This window comes from Ruditapes philippinarum, unplaced genomic scaffold (assembly GCF_026571515.1).
Source record: "Ruditapes philippinarum isolate M1 unplaced genomic scaffold, ASM2657151v2 ctg9842_1_1_1_1, whole genome shotgun sequence".
Classification (NCBI taxonomy): Eukaryota; Metazoa; Mollusca; class Bivalvia; order Venerida; family Veneridae; genus Ruditapes; species Ruditapes philippinarum.
The window spans coordinates 10,632-30,786 of record NW_026858219.1 but is presented as its reverse complement, the minus strand read 5'-3'; the positions used below and the strand labels follow the sequence as shown (position 1 = coordinate 30,786).

The 20,155-nt window shown below is 33.6% G+C and overlaps 2 protein-coding genes across 5 annotated transcripts; both read right to left on the bottom strand.

The window, feature by feature from the left end:
* Positions 1-283: 283 nt before the first annotated feature.
* On the bottom strand, positions 284-4,587 carry LOC132752507 (uncharacterized). Of its 3 annotated transcripts, none has more exons than XM_060742836.1 (3): positions 4,525-4,587; positions 1,664-2,220; positions 284-1,193 (listed from the first exon to the last, which is right to left on the bottom strand). In XM_060742836.1, the coding sequence occupies exons 2-3, from the start codon at positions 2,205-2,207 to the stop codon at positions 736-738; spliced, it is 1,002 nt and encodes a 333-aa protein (XP_060598819.1). In that variant the 5' UTR covers positions 2,208-2,220; positions 4,525-4,587; the 3' UTR covers positions 284-735. The 3 variants fall into 3 exon arrangements, with proteins under 3 accessions (XP_060598819.1, XP_060598818.1, XP_060598817.1); XM_060742835.1 differs by lacking the exon at positions 4,525-4,587 and adding an exon at positions 4,280-4,348; XM_060742834.1 differs by lacking the exon at positions 4,525-4,587 and having other exon boundaries at positions 1,664-2,281.
* An 11,402-nt stretch (positions 4,588-15,989) lies between these two features.
* On the bottom strand, positions 15,990-18,832 carry LOC132752509 (uncharacterized). 2 transcript variants are annotated; one of them, XM_060742837.1, is made up of 3 exons: positions 18,712-18,832; positions 17,091-17,820; positions 15,990-16,492 (listed from the first exon to the last, which is right to left on the bottom strand). In XM_060742837.1, the coding sequence occupies exons 2-3, from the start codon at positions 17,806-17,808 to the stop codon at positions 16,038-16,040; spliced, it is 1,173 nt and encodes a 390-aa protein (XP_060598820.1). In that variant the 5' UTR covers positions 17,809-17,820; positions 18,712-18,832; the 3' UTR covers positions 15,990-16,037. The 2 variants fall into 2 exon arrangements, with proteins under 2 accessions (XP_060598820.1, XP_060598821.1); XM_060742838.1 differs by lacking the exon at positions 18,712-18,832 and adding an exon at positions 18,478-18,595.
* Positions 18,833-20,155: the final 1,323 nt, after the last annotated feature.

Below are 20,155 nucleotides of genomic sequence, written 5' to 3'. Positions count from 1 at the left end.
ATATAGTAATATTAAATGCATTTTTTTTCATGTCAAATTAAAAAAAAAAAATGGTTTCTTTCAATACTGATAGAAGACTATTACCTGAATTTTAGGCAGGTATGAGGAAATTCACTATGCGAGTCAAAGATATAAAAGCTACTTGACATTGGTGATATATAAAAAGCTATTGTTAATTGATTTATTGGGAGATCAATACACTTTTTTGCTGAATTGCTTTAAAACCATTCATAAAAAAAAACAATACACCTCATGTTCAAACTGCAGACCAAAGTGTTGTTACTATCTATCTATAGTCTATGCTTAATGAGGGTCCATCCGCCCGTACGGGCACAAAATGCAGCTTTCGCTGTCGAAGACGGACCCCGGACGTGTCACCAGTCATGCCCTTAAAGAGTTAATTTTGTAGCACAAAGTGTTGATAATTTACCTCCGTGCATGACCAATAACAGAAATGAAATGTAACCTTATATACTAAATTTATAATTATTTCAAAACAACCAATATATCAACATGTTATTATTAAACATTTAAATTCATAAATATAAATTAAGAATAATTTTCAAAAGCAAAATTATTAAAGTATTATGCCTGAAATCTTCTTTATATTGACAAATTCAATCACTAATAGTATACTTGATATGCTGTGTTAATGTTATTCAAAGGATATTATGGTGGCTTGGAAAGATCTGTAAGTTTCATGTTAATAATATTATGTACATTTGTTCAAATATCTTATTCTTTTGGAAACTTTTTTCTTCCATCTTCCACAAGATTAATGACCTGTTGAAGATATGAATCTCTCAAGGAGGAACAGTCAGAGTTGAAATTAGAGTAATATAAGCCACTTATTACACCTAATACTGGGGATTTATATTTACAACCAGGTGTAAGCACTGGTACAACCCTATCTTTTTTCTCCTTGTCTTCTAGACCAATGGTTAAGGAAACTTCAAATATGAATTGGTCATATGTGCTTTTTTCTAAGTTATCTGTAATATATATCAAGATGTTTCTGCAAGAGTCATGTAGAGTTGCTGCCTTTTGCATTACAGATTGCCCAAGGCCAATATTACCAAATGTCTCTACTGTTAGGTCAGATATTCCAACATCATTGAGTAAATGTTGCTTAAAAAAATGTGCGCTCTTTGTATCATCTTTTGTATGAAGGATGACTAAGTCTATCATAGAGCCTGAAAATACAAGTTATTTTTGAAAATAACAAATTGTTATTTCGATATATCAAATCGTTATTTCTATATACATGTTTTTTTAGATTGTACAGAATTTAATTAACAGTTCTAGAAAGTTCTGGAAAGGAACAGTTTTCAAATTAAATCTTGAGTGAAAAGCTTTTTGCCATGCTTGTAATCATCCTGTCAGGTTGTTTTAAAACTTAGTTGTGGTATCAATTTTGAAACAAGGTACTGTGCCCAAGAACTATACTTAATTTTACATATATCTACACTGCTCAAGAACTATACTTAATTTAATATATTTTTAGTGTTAAAGTTGTCTGTAATTTTCCATACTTTTTTTTGTTCAAAGCATAACATTAAGTCATTACAATGTATCAATATTGAGAACAAGTGAGATGCACACAAACTATTTATTGGGAATCATTTCCCTAAACTGTCCAGTTTTGTGTTCTACTGGTTCTTACCTCTAGAGCACGGAGAAAGGGATGATACTGTCATACTGGAAGATTGTGAGGATTCATCTCCCAGTTCTGGATTAGGTGTTGGAGATCTTTTCCCATCTATTTCTGTTTGTGTCTGGGAGTCCAGGCATGGAAGACTCTGATCATCAGAGCCTTCTGTTACTTCACAACCTTTTGGCTTTGTTTGATCCGAATCTAGCTCGAGGCTATTAACTTCATCTAATAGAGACTCTAAAGACAAACTGTAATTGCTAGAACCTATAGCACTGTCTGTTTCACCATCAACTTCTGCCTTTGAAAGTTGTGTTTCATAAGCATGCTGATCTTTGGCCTCAGGTTCTTTGTAGTTTGACTGTGAATTTTCACAACTAAGTGCCAATTTTGATTTCCTGAGATTGGCATTTTTGTTCTTCTTCATTTCTGATTCTTGCATTTCAGTGCTGTTTTCAGAGTTCTGTGTGATTTTGTGTTCTGAAGATTTGATTATAACAGAGCTGGTTTCTGCTTTTGTTGTTTGTCCAGATTTGGTTAATGTAATGGTTGACATTCTCAATATTTACCTGTAAAGAAAACAGAAATTCTGCTGTAAGAGTGACAATTGTCATCATAGAAAGGCAGTTATTTAACACTCTGGTACAAACTTAAAATTTGATTAGGTACCTGCTAATTGGAGAGGTCATCAGACCTCTCCATAGTGTTCAGACTGATTGCTGGCGGCATCCATTTTTGCGTATCTGATTGCAGTGAATGAATCTCATTTTAAGCGTAAAATCATTAGGAGCAGTCTACAAAAATTGTTTTGGCGCATGCCCCGTTTCAAAAACACGGCTTTACTTAAAAACGAAAAATTAACATCGAAGTGAACAAATCGGTACATAGAAAATCGGAAAATATCATTTACGTTATTTAACACTACGTGCATGGATGCTTCATTCCGTAACTGTATAAATCGATTACCGTATTGTTTTCTGAAAAACGTTTTACTATTTCATGTTCTGATAAATAGTTACAGTGAAAATTATAGCTATGTACAATATCACCATGCACAATATATACCGCCTCCGTGGTCGAGGGGTTAGAGTCAATAACTTGTTAATCCAGTAAAACTCTCTGGCGTGGGTTCGATCCCCGGGAGATGCTTTTTTTTAGTTTAGCGCGAAGAAAGGTTGTCTAGTACTGGTGTAACTCTCAGGAACGATGGTTAGGAAACTACCCGCCTATATGACTAAAATATCTGTTGGGAAAAAGGCATACAATGAAACAAACAAACATATTATAATGACCGAGTGAACCGTGTATTGAACCGTTATATCTAAATAACGCAAAGGGAGATTTTTTGGCGCAAAATGGCAACAAATTTTATCTCAAGTTTGATTTTCTTTTTAATATTGTGGTTGGAGGCATGCAGCTTTATATACTGTTTATTCCAATAAACAGTATATAACAGTATAACAGTATATAACAGTATTTACTGTTTATTGCAATCAAATGATATCAACATTTTTTATGTAAACTTGTTTGATTAACAGACTTTATACTCGTTTTGGAAAATGTAGAGGAAATGCTTCCTTATATTTAACAAAACAGTGACCGAAAATTTGCTTATTGAACTTTACAAGAAACATTTATTTTGAAAATACTTTTAATATATATATAATTTTTCTACAAAGGTAACTGAATTTAAAATACAAATGTAAATGGTATATATCATTTAATTTACATTAAGTAATTTTACAAAAAAAATTTGTAGAAAAATTATCCCTAATGCGCCAAGAAAAAAGTCCATTTCTCCGGCATATAATCTTTTAAAACATTAAAACAGATGAAATGTAAAACAAACTTTCATTGCAATATATATAATAAATTATATTTTGTTTAATAATTCTAATTTATAAACATTCATTGTGTCTGTTATGCAAAATATCCCCAAATATTTTCGAATTAAACAAATTTTCCACAGCAGCAAAAAGACCTCTCGCATGCTTCTTTTTAAAGAAGCAAACTTGTAATACATTATTTCAATGGACACCTGAACACTAGTGAGTAGATACAAAACCAACCTTGAAAAAGCTCACATAAAAGAATCAACATTGCGACTTGTACCCATATTGGAAGTCTTGGATTAAGATTAGGATGTAGAGATATCAGAATAACTTTGAACAATTTGTTGCTTCCATTAAACTCTAAGCTCAATAGGAAGAACATTGAATTTGTAACCCAGAGGTTGCTGGTTTTTTCCTCAGGTGAGAAGTAATTGCATTGTGACAATAATCTTTGACATAATGTGTCTAATGGTCATTTGTTTTCCATCACAAATTCAGACATCGTTTGAGATAATTAGTCAGCCACTTATGCATAGAAATTGGCAATTAGTTAGTTGTCCAGAAAACTGGTTAGGTTGATTGTCAACACTGAGAGTATTATAAATGACCCAAAAATGTGTTAAAATTTCACAAAAAGCAGAAATTAAACAAACATAAGAAAAATTTATCAAAAATATTATGCTGATATTATCAGTATACCCCCAAATTTGAAAAATCATCAGATTTTATTTTGATTTATTTCAATCTATTGAATACCTTAATTTACAGATTAAAAATGTACAAAAGTATTAATTACCAGAATTGAAAATTTCCATTTTACAACCTTCCAGTTTGGATACTGAGACTATGGTACAACGTTATGGTACAACGTTATGCTATTAAAATTCACTGTGCTTCAAATGTGTATTATAACTGTACTGGAAACCCTAAATAGCGATATATTTATATACATAATTATGGGAACCCATAAAAACATTTTTGTTTTAGAAATAGAACCTTTGAATATTGTAATGTTAAGCGTAGAAATATCATTTATATTACCTGTGTGCATATGGTTAATGATATTCAAATCTTATTTCTTTCTGAATTTAATAAAAATGGTCTACTTTCCTTTTCACTAAATGGGAAATTTCCTGGATATTTTTAGAATAATGGGACATAACTCGTATTTGCTGAATAGTCCCCAGAAATAAAAGTTGTCTGTACTCAACACTATTAAAATCAGTTTAATAATTTTTTTTTTTTTCAAATTCAAATTCTTTATTTCTCTCAGTGCATTATACATGATACAAACATAAGGTATATAAACAATTAACATTTGTAAAAATGGCAAAATGTACATGGCAAGTCATTTACAGAGAACAATCGCAACACAATATTAAAAAAGATAAACCACCTATTGTTTGTTTTTATTTTCTTCTTTCATTATACCCCCACCACAAAATGTGGGGGGGGCTATAATGGATTCGCTTTGTCGCGTCGGTCGGTCGGTCAGTCCGTCCGTCCGTCTCCATTTTCGTGTCCGCTCTATAACTCCTATACCACTTGAAGGATTTTCTTCAAACTTGGCTCAAATGTTCACCTCAGCAAGGGGATGTGCAGAACCCATGTTGCCCATGTGTCAGCTCAAGGTCAAGGTCACAATTGAAGGTCAAATATCAAACACAATCATATATTAGACAGTATGTCGTGTCCGCTCTGTAAGTCCTACAATAATTGAAAGATTTTCTTCAAACTTGGTTCAAATGTTCACCTCAACAAGGGGATGTGCAGAACTTATGTTGCCCATGTGTCATCTTAAGGTCAAGGTCACAATTGAAGGTCAAATCAAACAATCAAATATTACACAATATGTCGTGTCCGCTCTGTAAGTCCTACACTTATTGAAAGATTTTCTTCAAACTTGGGTTCAAATGTTCACTTCATCAAGGGGATGTGCAGAACCCATGTTGCCCATGTGTCATCTTGAGGTCAAGGTCACAATTGAAGGTCAAATATCAAACAATCAAATATTACGCAGTATGTCGTGTCCGCTCTGTAAGTCCTACACTTATTGAGAGATTGTCTTCAAACTTGGCTCAAATGTTCACCTCAAACAAGGGGATGTGCAGAACCCATGTCACCCTTTTGCCGGCTTAAGGTCAAGGTCACAATTGAAGGTCAAATATCAAACAATCAAATATTACGCAGTATGTCGCGTCCGCTCTGTAAGTCCTACACTAATTGAGAGATTTTTCTTCAAACTTGGCTCAAATGTTCACCTCAACAAGGGGATGTGCAGAACCCATGTCACCCTTTTGCTGGCTTAAGGTCAAGGTCACACTTGAAGGTCAAATTTTGACTTAGAAAATGTTCTTAAATTTTAACATATATCTGAATATTTCTGAATCTAGGAAAGGTATTTGGTTTGAAATTAAAAATATATATGAAATGTCACAATTAAGATATGCTGGTCAAGTTTCATAACTCTGTATTGCATTTAAACAAAGTTATGCCCTTTTAATCTTCAAATTTACATACAATCACATATTAGACAATATGTCGTGTCCGCTCTATAATCCTATACTAATGGAAGAATTTTATTCAAACTTTACTCAAATGTTCACCTAAAAACAAGGTTATGTGCAGAATCCATGTCACCTTTGTTGCAGTCTAAAAGTCAAGGTCAAAAATTGACTTAGAAAATGTTCTTAGATTTTAACATGTTCTTGAATATTTCTGAAACTAGCACAGGTATTTGCTTGAAACTTAAAAGATATATGAGGTGTCACAATTACGATATGCAGGTCAAGTTTTATAACTCAGTATTGCATTTTGACAAAGTTATGCCCCTTTTTAAGTCTTTTTAAATTTACATACAATCAATACTAGAATATATGTTGTGTCCGCTCTATAAATTCTATACTAATGGAAGGATTTTTCTTAAAACTTTACTCAAATGTACACCCCAATTGGGCAATGTGCAGAAACCCATCTTACCCTTGTGCCAGCTTAAGGTCAAGGCCACACTTGAAGGTCAAAAATTGACTTACAAAAAGTTTAGTATATTGGGAAAATGTAAGGTTATTTGTAACTGTTTCGAACATGATTTGATAATAGATATTTATACTATTACCTGTACAATAAGTCTTTTTTTCAACAGAGATAATTTCTTTTTATGTATTTGTGCGACTTAAGTTATTTCCTTAACCACCTTTCCAAGTCGTCTTCTGTCAAGGACATTGGTGGGGGTATGAATCGCATTCAGCGATAGTTCTAGTTTAGTAGGGGAGTAATTTATTTAGAGTAATTTAGTGTAATGATTCTGCAGCATGATTAATATGTATAAAATACTTTTTTTTTCAATGAACAGCTGATATTTAAATTATGTTTGACCACGTGTTCTTTATAGTCTGAGAATAACATAAAATGATGTCTATTTCATATAATCATCTTTTGACACCTGTCAAACAGTTTAACAGTTGCACACATTCAACTCAAATTTTTTAACAAACTTATTTTTAGAGGCAATTTTTCAAAACTTTGGACGCAGTTTCTCTCTTATTATACCCCCACCACAAAATGGAGGGGGTGTTATAATGGATTCGCTTTGTCGCGCCGGTCGGTCAGTCTGTCTGTCTCCATTATCGGGTCCACTCTATTAATCCTATACCAATTGAAGGATTTTCTTCAAACTTGGCTCAAATGTTCACCTCAATAGGGGGATGTGCAGAACCCATGTTGCCCACAAGATCACAATTGAAGGTCAAGTATCAAACAATCAAATATTAGACAGTATGTTGTGTCCACTCTGTAAGTCCTACACTAATTGAAAGTTTTTCTTCAATCTTGGCTCAAATGTTCACCTCAACAAGGTTATGTGCAGAACCCATGTTACCTTTTTGCCAGCTTAAGGTCAAGGTCACAGTTGAAAGTCAAAAATTGACTTAGAAAATATTCTTAAATTTTAACATGTACATGTATTTGAATATTTCTGAAACTAGCACAGGTATTTGCTTGAAACTTAAAAGATATATGAAGTGTCACAATTAAGATATGCAGGTCAAGTTTCATAACTCTGTATTGCATTTTGACAAAGTAATGTCCCTTTTTAAGTCTTCAAATTTACATACAATCAAATATTAGACAATATGGCGTGTATGCACTATAAATCGTATACTAATAGAAGAATTTTCTTCAAACTTTACTCAAATGTTCACCTCAACAAGGTTATGTGCAGAACCCATGTTTCCTTTGTGGCAGCTTAAGGTCAAGGTCACACTTGAAGGTCAAAAATTGACTTAGAAAATGTATTTTAACATGTACTTGAATATTTTTGAAACTAGCACAGGTATTTGCTTGAAACTTAAAAGATATATGAGGTGTCACAATTAAGATATGCAGGTCAAGTTTCATAACTCTGTATTCCATTTTGACAAAGTTATGCCCCTTTTTAAGTCTTTAAATTTTCATACAATCAATACTAGACAATATGTCATGTCTGCTCTTTAAATTCTATACTAATGGAAGGATTTTCTTCAAACTTGACTCAAATGTTCATCCCAACTGGGCAATGTGCAGAACCCATCTTACCCTAAATTGACTTAGAAAATGTTCTGAAATTTTAACATGAATATTGAACATTTCTAAAACTAGAACAGATAATCATTTGAAACTTCAAATAATTATATACGAAGTGTCACAAGTAAGATATTCAGGTCAAGTTTCATAACTAAAAAACATGGTGGGGGGGGGGGGTAACTTTCTGTTGTATTTTGACAAAGTTAAGTCCATTTTTATGTCGTTAAATTTATTTACTATAATAGTTTTTAAACCAGAACAAATATTCACTCAAAACTATATAATATGTGAAGGGTCACAAGTAAGCTCAGTATGCAAAGTTTTTCCACTCCTAATTACATTTTATCATAATTATGCTATTTTCTTAACTTCACTGCTTTTGTTGAGAAAATGTCCACAAAACTGGATCCCGCGATAACTTGAAAAGTACTGAAAATATTTTTATGAAACTTGATAGATGGCAGTATGGAGATTATGCACGTCTTTTTTTTTTCTTCCTATGTTGAAAATTCTGGTTGCTATGGCAACAAATGGGCTGAAAATATGGCAAATTTTACACATAAACTGGATCCAGTGATAACGCAAAAAGTACTGGAAATATTTTTATGAAACTTCAAATATGGGTAGATGGCAGTCTGGAGATTATGCACGTCTTTTTCTTTTCTTCCTATGTTGAAAATTCTGGTTGCTATGGCAACAAATAGACTGAAAATATGGCAAATTTTACAAATAAACTGGATCCAGTGTTAACGCAAAAAATAATAGAAATATTTTTATGAAACTTGTAATATGGGTAGATGGCAGTCTGGAGATTATGCACGTCTTTTTCTTTTCTTCCTATTTTGAAAATTCTGGTTGCTATGGCAACACATAGACTGAAAATATGGCAAATTTTACACATAAACTGAATCCAGTGATAACTCAAAAAGTACTGGAAATATTTTTATGAAACTTGACATATGGGTAGATGGCAGTCTTGAGATTATGCATCTCTTATCTGTTCTTCCTATTTTGAAAAAATATTGGTTGCCTTGGCAACAAATAGGCTTAAAACATGGCAAATATAATAATATTTGTGGTTAGTCAAAAAGAGCTGAAATTTTTTATGAAATTGCATCTTTAATTCAAGAGTTATCTCCTCTTTAAGAATTTTGCTTTTAAAAATGTTATATTTTGGTAACAGGGATGTTTCAAATATTAACTTTAGAGTGTCCTTCAGTCCGTCTGTCTGTCTGTTCATAAAAACTGTTTCCTGTGATCACTTTTAAAGAACTTTTCCAACAAATTTACTTAAAATAGAGAAAAATTGAAACATTAGTGAATGGCCAATGGCCCTTCAGAATGTTGATGGGGTTGTAACTTATGGATTGCTTGCAATACTATGATAATTGCTTGTTTGTAACTGTTTCGAACATGATTTGACAATATATATTTATACTATTACCTGTACAATTTGTCTTTTTTTTTCACCAAAGATAACTTCTTTTTATGTATATGTATTCGAGTCACTAAAGTCATTCCCCTTAACCACCTTTCCAAGTCATCTTCTGTCAAGGACATTAGTGGGGGTATGAATCACATTCAGTGAATAGTTCTAGATGAAAGACTGATATTGGTTGAAGGGTAGATATGAAGTGGCTGTACCTGTCTTATAACACATTTATACAACAAAGTATATGTTCAAAGCAAGAAATACCAATATGATAAGTTGCAGAAACTTTATCCCATGACTACCACTGCATTTTTGAATTGCTTAAATTTAAAAGCTTTTATTTATCAAGGAAGGTAATAAGAACACATTTTCATATGCCTAAAATATTATGTTTATGTTAAAGCTTAGATATTTTGCATGAAGCATCCCTTGTTAGCATCTACAAAAGTTATATAAATGATACTCCTGGGGTCAATATTGCCCCTGCCCCAGGGGTCATATAGACAGAAAAATTTATTTTCATATATGTTTTTTTAATACAAATTTCAGTTATTTGGCATGTATTATTACATAGAAGAACCCTGCAGTTGTTTCAAAAATTATTTCACTGATAATAAAAATAGCTGTATGGGGGATGGGTAGGTTTGGCACAGTTTTCATGTACACAGATTTATATAGTATACATGTTTTAAAAGTTTTTTCCTCCAACCTTCAACATGCATAGATCTTTAGCAAGTATCATCACTTTGTAAAAGTAGAATTATCAATTTTGTACAAATAATGAACATAAGATGGATGTTTGTGTTATTGATGTTATAAATGTAATGAGAGGTAATAAAAAATAAGAAAATTATATTTTGATTTTTGATTATTTTTAGGCAAAGTATATTGTGCTTTTGAATTTATAATTTTCAATTATACTCCATGACATTTGCATGAAGGTAAGCCATCCGGATAGCTCAATAGATAGAGCACTGGACTATGAATTGGGCGACCCAGTTTCGATCCCCGGACTGCGCAGGTCACTTTCGTTGTGATTGATCATGAAGTAGTTTCTATGGTCATTGGCACTTACCTCTGCTCTGACATTTACTGAAGTTTCAGTTCCTTGCGAAAGTGAAGACTTGTACTGGTTAACTGCTTGACAGCTTGCTCAGGAATGATGCTAAATTCAATGTGGCTGACTCACTCACTCCGTCATCCGAAGTGAAAACTACCAACACCACCACCATTGCATGGAGGTAAATAATCACCACTCTGTGCTTCAAAATTAGCTTTGACTGGTGTCATGTCTGGGGTCTGTACTCCATAGTGGAAGCTGTGGCATATATAATTGTCACTAAGTACATGTATACATGTGACACTTTGGTATGCATCAATAAAGATCTTAATATTGATAACAGAAATAAAACTTGTTGCGTACAAATGTTAAAATTTGGTATCCTGTCTGTTTAAAAATTATTTTTGATTTTTTTAAATTTTATTTACTTAAAATAATTTTGTATTTTGGTGTTAATTGCCACGCCTATGCGGTGCTCTAGTTAAAAAGTCGAGCTGAAAAGTGTTTATATATCTGAAATAATTTGGCGTATATTCTTATGCCCTTGGTTGTTTGTCCATTTGTCTGTAAGCACTTTTGTGTCTGTATATATTTATTTGATGGAAGGAAATGAAACTACAGTCCAACCCCGTTTATTATGCTCCCCTAAAAATTTTGGGGGAGCATATAGTCGTCGGGTTGTCCATCCATCCAGACGTCAGTCCGTACGAACCCAGTGGTACTTGTGTGACTTGGAGAAAAATGGATAACAGTAAATTCTCTTTGATCCTATTCATTCCGTTTTTACTTGTGTGTCTTTTTATGCCACCGCAGCATCTGCGATGCGGTGGCATATAGCGATTCACCTATGTGTATGTGTGTGTGTTTGTTTGTGTGAGTGTGTGTGTGTTATATAGATTATATAGTGAACTTAAAAAATCTTCTCGTGAAAAACCACTAGTCCAATTTCAACCAAACTTGGCAGGATTGATCCTTGGGTGAAGTGGTTCCAAAGTTGTTCAAAGAATTTCATTCCATGCAGAAATCTGGTTGCCATGGCAACCAAAAAGAATTAAAAGAATAAATTTAAAAAATCTTCTTGTAAAGACCCAAAAGGCCTAGAGCTTAGATATTTTGCATAAGGCATTGTCTGGTAGACCTCTACCAAGATTGTTCAAATTATAGCCCTGGGTCAAAATCTGCCCCGCCCCGGGGGTCATTGATTTTCACTATATGTACATATAGTAAAAAACTTAAAATACCTTCTTGTAAAGACTAAAAAGGGTCTAGAGCTTAGATATTTTGCATAAGGCATTGTCTGGTAGACCTCTACCAAAGATTGTTCAAATTATAGCCCTGGGGTCAAAATTGGCCCGGCCCCGGGGGTCATTGATTTTCACTATATGTACATATAGTAAAAACTTAAAATGCCTTCTTGTAAAGACCCAAAAGGCCTAGAGCTTAAGATATTTTGTTTAAGGGCATTGTCTGGTAGACCTCTACCAAGATTGTTCAAATTATAGCCCTAGGGTCAAAATTGCCCCTGCCCCGGGGGTCATTGATTTTCACTATATGTACATTATAGTAAAAACTTAAAATACCTTCTTGTAAAAGACCCAAAAGGCCTAGAGCTTTGATATTTTGCATAAGGTATTGTCTGGTAGACCCTTACCAAGATTGTTCAAATTATAGCCCTGGGGTCAAAAATCGGCCCCGCCCCGAGTGTCATTGATTTTCACTATATGTACATATAGTAAAAACTTAAAAATACCTTCTTGTAAAGACCCAAAAGGCCTAGAGCTTAGATATTTTGCATAAGGCATTGTCTGGTAGACCCTTACCAAGATTGTTCAAATTATAGCCCTGGGGTCAAAATCGGCCCCGCCCGGGGGGTCATTGGTTTTCCTTATATGTACACTGTATTATAGTAAAAACTTATAGTAAAAACTTTTAAAAAATTTCTTCTAGCAATTGACAAATGCTAGAGGTTAGATATTTTTGCATGAAACATTGTGAAGTGAACTTCTAGCAAGATTGTTGTTGAATTATAGCCCTTGGTGTCAAAATTGCCCCCGCCCCAGGGGTCATTGATTTTAAATATTATATATAGTAAAAAATCTTATTGTCTGAAGGTACAAGGCTTAGAGCTTTAATATTTGTTAAATGATTATAATCTATAGGAACTCTACCAAAGTTGTTCAAATTTTGCCTCTAGTGTCAAAATTAGCCCCGCCCCGGGGGCCATAGGTTTTTCCTTATATGTATAAAGTAAAAAACTTAAAAAATCATCTTCTTTAAATTTACAAAGACTAGAGTTAAGATATTTTGCTTGAAATATTATGTAGTGAACCTCTAGCAAGATTGTACAAATTATAGCCCTGGGGTCAAAATTGGCCCCACCCCCAGGGGTCATTGCATTTTCACTATGTACACATAGTAAAAAAAAAAAAAAATATTTTTGTCTGAAGGAACAAGGGATAGAGCTTTGATGTTTGCTATATAATATCATCTATAGGTCCTCTACTAAAGTTGTTCAAATTTTTTCCCTGGTGTCAAAATTGGCCCTGCCCGGGGGCAGTGATTCTCATTATGTACACATAGTAAAAAACAGAAAATAAAAACAAATGTTTTCTGAATGGAAGAAAGCCTACAGCTTAGATATTTGACTTGAAAATGTTGTTTAGTGGACCTGTATCAAGATTGTTTTTGAATTAAACCCTTGCGTCCAAAATTTTGCCTTCCCAAGGGACAGTGACCTACTTTCTTGTCCTTTGATGTACAGCAATGAAATTTTTGACCATGTGCACAGTTTTAGTTGTAAAATTGAACTTTGATATCAGGTGACCTAGATTTTGTTGATGTGACCTACTTTCTTGTCCTTTGATGTACAGCTATGAAATTTGAGTGAACTTTGATTTCAGCTGACCTAGATTTTGACAAAGTGTCTTACTGTGTTTGTTCCTTTTTGATTTAGTCATGAAATTTAGGCTGTGTGAAATATGATCTTCACCACCAAATTCACTAGACTTCGAGTGCATTGATATATTCCTACTCTGATCTTTTATTGAGTTAACATTAGATTTAACCACTTATCTGATAATAAGAATAAGATAGGTCAGGGATCTATGCTTTATGACAATCTTCAAAATTGTAAAGAAACAAAAAAAATCTGTTCCTACACTACTATTTAGTGTTGTATTAATGCGGTGGCATAGCATTTTTCTCAAATGCAATCTTGTTTTAAGCCTTGTGTGATTAAAAATGGCCAAAAAGATCAAAGGAAAAGTCACATAAGTACCATTTTGTGAGTGTCCGTCCGTCAGTCCGGACGTACATACGTACGTCTGGAATTCGTGTCCGGCCCATAACTTTGTTATTTGAAGTCGGATTTTAAAACTATTTCATAGAAATGATCACCATATTTAGACGACGTGTCGCGCGCAACATTTGGGTTGCTACCTTGAAGGTCAAAGTCGGAGCATGACCTTGAAGCAAAATTGTGTCCCTGCCATTACTTTGTTATTTGAAGTCAGACTTTGCAACTATTTCACACTAATGATCACCATATTGAGACGACGTGTCGCGCAAAACATTTGGGTTGCTACCTTGAAGGTCAAGGTCATAGCATGACCTTGAAGCAAAATCGTGTACGTGCCATAACTTTGTTATTTGAAGTCGGATTTTACAACTATTACACAGAAATGATCACCATATTAAGACGACGTGTCGCGTGCAACATTTGGGTCGCTACCTTGAAGGTCAAGGTCACAGCATGACCTTGAAGCAAAATCGTGTCCATGCCATTACTTTGTTATTTGAAGTCGGAATTTGCAACTATTTCACACTAATGATCACCAAATTGAGACGATGTGTCGCGCGCAACATTTGGGTCGCTACCTTGAAGGTCAAGGTCACAGCATGACCTTGCAGCAAAATCGTGTCCGGCCCATAACTTTGTTATTTGAAGTCTGATTTTACAACTATATCACAGAAATGATCACCATATTCAGACGACGTGTCATGCGCAACATTTGGGTTGCTACCTTGAAGGTCAAGGTCACAGCATGACCTTGCAGCAAAATCGTGTCAGGCCCATAACTTCGTTATTTGAAGATGGATTTTACAACTATTTTACAGAAATGATCACCATATTGAAACGACATGTCGTGCACAACATTTGGGTCACTACGTTGAAAGTCAAGGTCACAGCATGACCTTGCAGCAAAATCATGTCTGGCCCATAACTTTGTTATTTGAAGTCTGATTTTACAACTTTTTCACAGAAATGATCACCATATCGAGAGGATGTGTCGCCTGCAGCATTCGGGTTGGATTTTACTACTTTTTCACAGAAATGATCACCATATTCAGACAACGTGTCACGTGCAAGTCGTTTGTTAGATCTCATTAAGTAGAAGTGCAGTAAACAACAGTAACTCTGCCTTGCCTAAGTTTAAAATTATCACATTTTGAACTTTGTCTGGGATATAACTCTTAAAACTATGAAAAATATACTTTTCTGTGTCCAAAACCTAGTTGGGGAGCATTACCCGGTTCAACCGGCTCTTGTTCGAAGTGACGGGGACTGAAAATTTACTTCGAATAATCGATGGGTTCCAAGAATGGAAATCGAAAATTTTGATAGACGAAGACTACTCCACTTTGGCAAATCATAGGATAACTACCGATTACAACAAACGTGTTTCCTGCAATCAATTGAGAAAGATAAATATTCAAGAAAAGATACATAAAAGTAAATTTTTATTGGTTTTGAAGACATAAATACTTGCATTTTATTCTACATAGTGTATTGTTTCGTTTCGTACAAAGCCTTGATAATGGCCATGTTGTCAATACGGTATTTACAGGTAAACTCTAGTATTTTCGATAAGGGTAAATCGAATAATAGGTGTGAAATTTCTTCATAATTGTATAATCGGGGTCAAAATTTTACTTAGAAAAATAGGAGGTATTCAGATAATGCATTACGAATAATATCTTTGAATTTATATTGATTTACATAGAGATAAAAACGGGACCGCTGATCTACTTCGGATAATGCCGGGTATTCGAATAAAGGGTTGTCGAATAACCGCGGTCGGACTGTACTTGGCATAAATATTAACCATAAAGAGACGATATGCAGCACACAGGTTTGACCTTCCTTAAGGTTAATGTCCTTTCCTATGAATTTCAAAATTTTGTGTGTGCTCTGTATCTTGTGCATTTGACAATTAGACTGGAACCATTTATATCATTTTTGAAGGACCACCTTAGGATCATTCCTGTAAATTTGTTGTAAATCTGCCTTGAGATTTAAGTTTTATAATTTATATTATTGAAAGAAAATATTGAGAAGTAGGAGCTACTCACAAAGGACACCCTTTCATCACAAAGTACACTTCTAAGCACTATGAGCTTTATTTATTCTCTTTGAGGAACAAGACAAACTAAGTTTCAAAATTAAATTACATGTATGTAGTTTTATTACAAAAATGAATAGGGATTATTCTAGACCTTGCTTCAAGGAAATTTAGCTCTCCCTGTTTTAACAAGATTTTTTACACAGTTAACATATGAATCACTCATAAGAGTGCTACTTGAACGGAAATTGAAATATTGCAGTCCACCAAGTATGCTTAGTTCTATAATGTTACAGTAACCTTGTCTGGTTAATACTGGCACAACTCTTTCTTCTTTCCCATTTGCTTCCCTTAGACCTAATGTCAACACAATTTCATCCAAGTACCTACAATATTTATCACTTTCAAGATTCTTTGTGACATATGTCAAAATGTATCTATATTTATCATGTAAAGTTGCCAAACTTTGCATCCCAGGTTTTCCTGCATCAATGTTACTGAGCAAATCTACAGTAAGGTCTGGTATCCCAATGTCTCTTTGAAGATGCTCCATAAAAGAACCTGCTGCTTCAAGATCATCATCAGTGTGAAGAATGACAAAGTCTGACATTCCACCTGAAATTGGTAAGAACAAAAAGTTTTCATTAGTCTTAGTGTAAATTTGTTCATGCAGAAACACTAGCGAGATTCTTTAATGAAACAATCTAAGTCAAGTACAATGATAATTTAACGTTTAAAATAAATATTAATGTTTAAAATAAATTTCCTTTCATGGCTTAAAACGAGCATGTAACTGTAACACCATAATTAGAATCACCCTTCCATAGGTTTGATGTTTAAACATGCTGCAAAATTCTTAGAGATTGAAAAATAAATTCAGTTTACTACCTCATAATGGTTTGCATCATAATTGGTTGCAAAAAGAATAAGCTAGCAATAATTTTGTTGTGAAAAGCAAACTGCTAAATGATATTCCTGATTTTGATATGACAGTGTTGCTTTGCATATTCATTTCAACTATTAAAGGCATTGAAAAATCATATTTTCTAAAGAATACTGTCAGAAATTGATTGGTCAGAAACCAGTAAAGAATAATTTATATACTGACTAATGAAAGTCCTTAGTTTTGAGTCAAAACTCAGAAAAAAGATTTAAAGCCTTGAGGCCTGGACTTACTAAATAAGGGTAAAAAAAACCCCACTGGACTACTTACGTCTTGAACAAGAAGACAGGGAAGATGCTGTAATGCTTGAAGCTAATGAAGATTCTTCACTCAATTCTGGATTAACGTGTAAGTATTGTGCTAGAGATATTTCTCCATCTATTTCTGTTTGTTCAGCCACCCTTTGATCTGATAGGTGACTCTGGAATACGTGGCATTCTGGTTTTTCAGGGACAGGCTGTATCTTGTTCTGCTTGAATTTAACGTTCCTTTTAACATCATACACTTCAGTAGCAGTGGGTACAGGGACTTTTGGTGTATAATAAAATGGTGGTGTGGCACTGGAACTGAAGGAAGGACTGCGATAATCTGAGCCTTTTGCCTCTTCACAAACCTTTGGCTTTGTTTCTTCCAAATCAAGCTGGTCATCAAAATTACTGAGTAATGAATCAAGTGACATACAACTGTAATTGCTAGAACCTATAGCACTGTCTGTTTCACCATCAACTTCTGCTTTTGAAACTTGTGTTTCATAGGCATGCTGATCTTTGGCCTGATTTTCTTCATGTTTTGTTTCTAGGTTTTCACAACTCTGTGCCGATTTTGATTTCCTTAAATTGGCGTTCTTGTTCTTCTTCATTTTTGAATCATTTATTTCAGCGCTATTTTCAGAGTTCTGATTGGTTTTGTGTTCTGAAGACTTTATAATAACAGAGCTGGTTTCTGACTTTGTTCTTTGTTCAGATTTGGTAAATGTGATGGTTGCCATTGTTGATATATCCTGTAAAAGAAAACAAGTCTGCAGTAAGTATATCATAATTGTCATCAGATAAAGGCTAAATATTGTGTATATATTCCACACTTTTGTATGATGTTTATAGATTTGATTACATACCCTCTATACTTTATTGATGGACACATGAATAGAACCACTAATAATCTTCAGAAAACTATCAAGATAGCTCTCTCACATATTTTTGTCAGGAATGATTAAATTTGTCAGAGACATGGTCCAGGAGATAATTTTGGATGGGGGATTCATTTTCCAACTGTTTCACAGCAGGAAAAATGAACATCTCTAAAATGGGTCAAACCCTCCATACTGAATTAATTAGGGTAACATAAATTGAACCCACAGCTGACATCTTGAAGTAATGTAACTAAAATGATAGGCGACATTTGAATAACTTGGAAAATTTTGTAGATTTTATTCATTATTATGATTTATTGCTAAAGTGTGGAACTGAAATGTATGAAGGCATTTTTTACTTATTACAAGTTGAATCTTTAAATGAGGTCATCTATGTAGTTAAACTATTTAGATTTGCAAAAGAGACATCAGTGTAATGTTTGGACAAGTGATGAAGAAAAACATTTTAACTTAAAAGTATTTTACAACAATGTGTGAATGTAACCAACAAAAAAACAATGTTACTACCTGAAATGAAAGTTCCCATTTTAATTTTTAAGTTTGTTAATAGATCTACATGATTTGTGAATTATTCCTTCTTTGTTCACAGTTGAACAGGTTTATAATTTTGTCAGGTTACATTTGTTGGGAACCCAAATTACACAACTTAAATTATGGGATCCCAAATAATTTGTTTCTTAAAATAGAGTGAATAAATATTGAAAAGGATATGTCTGTAATGTTTTGAAAAAGAAATTTTACCTGTAAGTATGATCAATTATGTCTAAATCTTACTTATTTTTCAATAAAAATGGTCTACTTTCTTTTTCACAAAGGGGAATTCCCAGTACTGTCTCTCTTGGATATTTTTAGATTTATGGGAGGTAACTCTAAAGTCTTATAATGATGTTCATAAGGCTGCAGTATTTACTTCCCTTTCTTGAAATAAACTACTTAAATGTTAGTTTAATGTCTCGTGTAAATATCTTGGCAAGTTTTTTTTTTAGAAACAATATTACAATTAGCCATGTAAGGTGAAATGAATGGGGTTATTTGTTGGTCCATGTTCAACATCACAAGTGACCAAGTTTTATTATAAAGTTAAAACCATCCCCAAGTTTGAAATGACATTAGGCCTACATGCCTGACCCTAACTCTTTCCAATCTATCCTCCCTCAACATCCCGCTTTCTGAATTTAACATATTTTTGCTGTATCAATGACATTTATTGAAGAATGACATAAATCTAATATTTTTCCAATGTTTTGCCTTTAATATAAAAACTTCATAGGATGATGGATCTTATTGAGAAGAAGTGCAGTGCACAAGAACTTGTACTCTGCACTTCATGATTTTAGAGTTATTGCCCTTTGTTAATTTTCATACTTAATAGGCTTGTCCAGAGCATAACTTGGTTGCTATAAATTTGATTAACTCTAAATATTGTATGCAAGCTTTTTTCATTGAGCTGAAGTGCAGTGCTTAAGAATCCATCACAGAGTCCTCCATTTGTTTTGTTAGTGTAAAACTTTTCCATGTTTTTGATAATATTAGATTTATTAATCCTATTATAACATTTTTACAATAATTTCAAATGCCACTAAAGTTAAAGGTACATGTACATTGCAAGAGCAGTGTTTATAAACAACCTATATTTAATTAAGAAGAAAATGCCAGAGTGACAGCTATACTCTTTACAAGGTGACACATCCAACTCGTGGAGTTCTAGTTAATGACTTACCTTCCACTTCTGTGAGCTTGAATCCAGTTAAGGAACATCAAGTTCTTTCTAGCAAGCTAATATAGGTAAGTGGTTCTACTGAGAGGGGTGGGCTCGGCCCTGATGACATGAACAGCGAATTTCTGTTCTAGCTTGAACTATACAGATACAATACTTAGGTCAGTTACAAACATAATGTTATCTGTCTATACAGTGAAAGTATTCTTTTATGTTACAGAGTAAATAGATAAGTAAAACCATTTAACAGTCATGTATTATTAACTTGATATATAATATTATAATACTCTCTTTCAGTGTGGATGGAATTTGTCACCTACGTGGTAAATGTACAAGAATGGAAGGGAGTGTTTCCGAAGAATTACAGAATTGAGAAAGGTGCATGGTGTTGTTTTTCCAAACTTTGATATTTTAAAGTGGCACACTTCCAGGTGAGTAAGTTTAAACATAATACTTGACTCAAATGAA

What these genes read in the sequence shown, in the direction of transcription:
- LOC132752507 (XM_060742836.1), bottom strand. Translation starts at nt 2,207, where the DNA reads ATGTCAACCATTACATTAACCAAATCTGGACAAACAACAAAAGCAGAA. An exon ending in CCTTTCTCCGTGCTCTAGAG is followed by an intron (nt 1,194 to 1,663) that starts GTAAGAACCAGT and finishes TTGTATTTTCAG; the next exon opens with GCTCTATGATAGACTTAGTC.
- LOC132752509 (XM_060742837.1), bottom strand. Translation starts at nt 17,808, where the DNA reads ATGGCAACCATCACATTTACCAAATCTGAACAAAGAACAAAGTCAGAA. An exon ending in CCTGTCTTCTTGTTCAAGAC is followed by an intron (nt 16,493 to 17,090) that starts GTAAGTAGTCCA and finishes TACCAATTTCAG; the next exon opens with GTGGAATGTCAGACTTTGTC.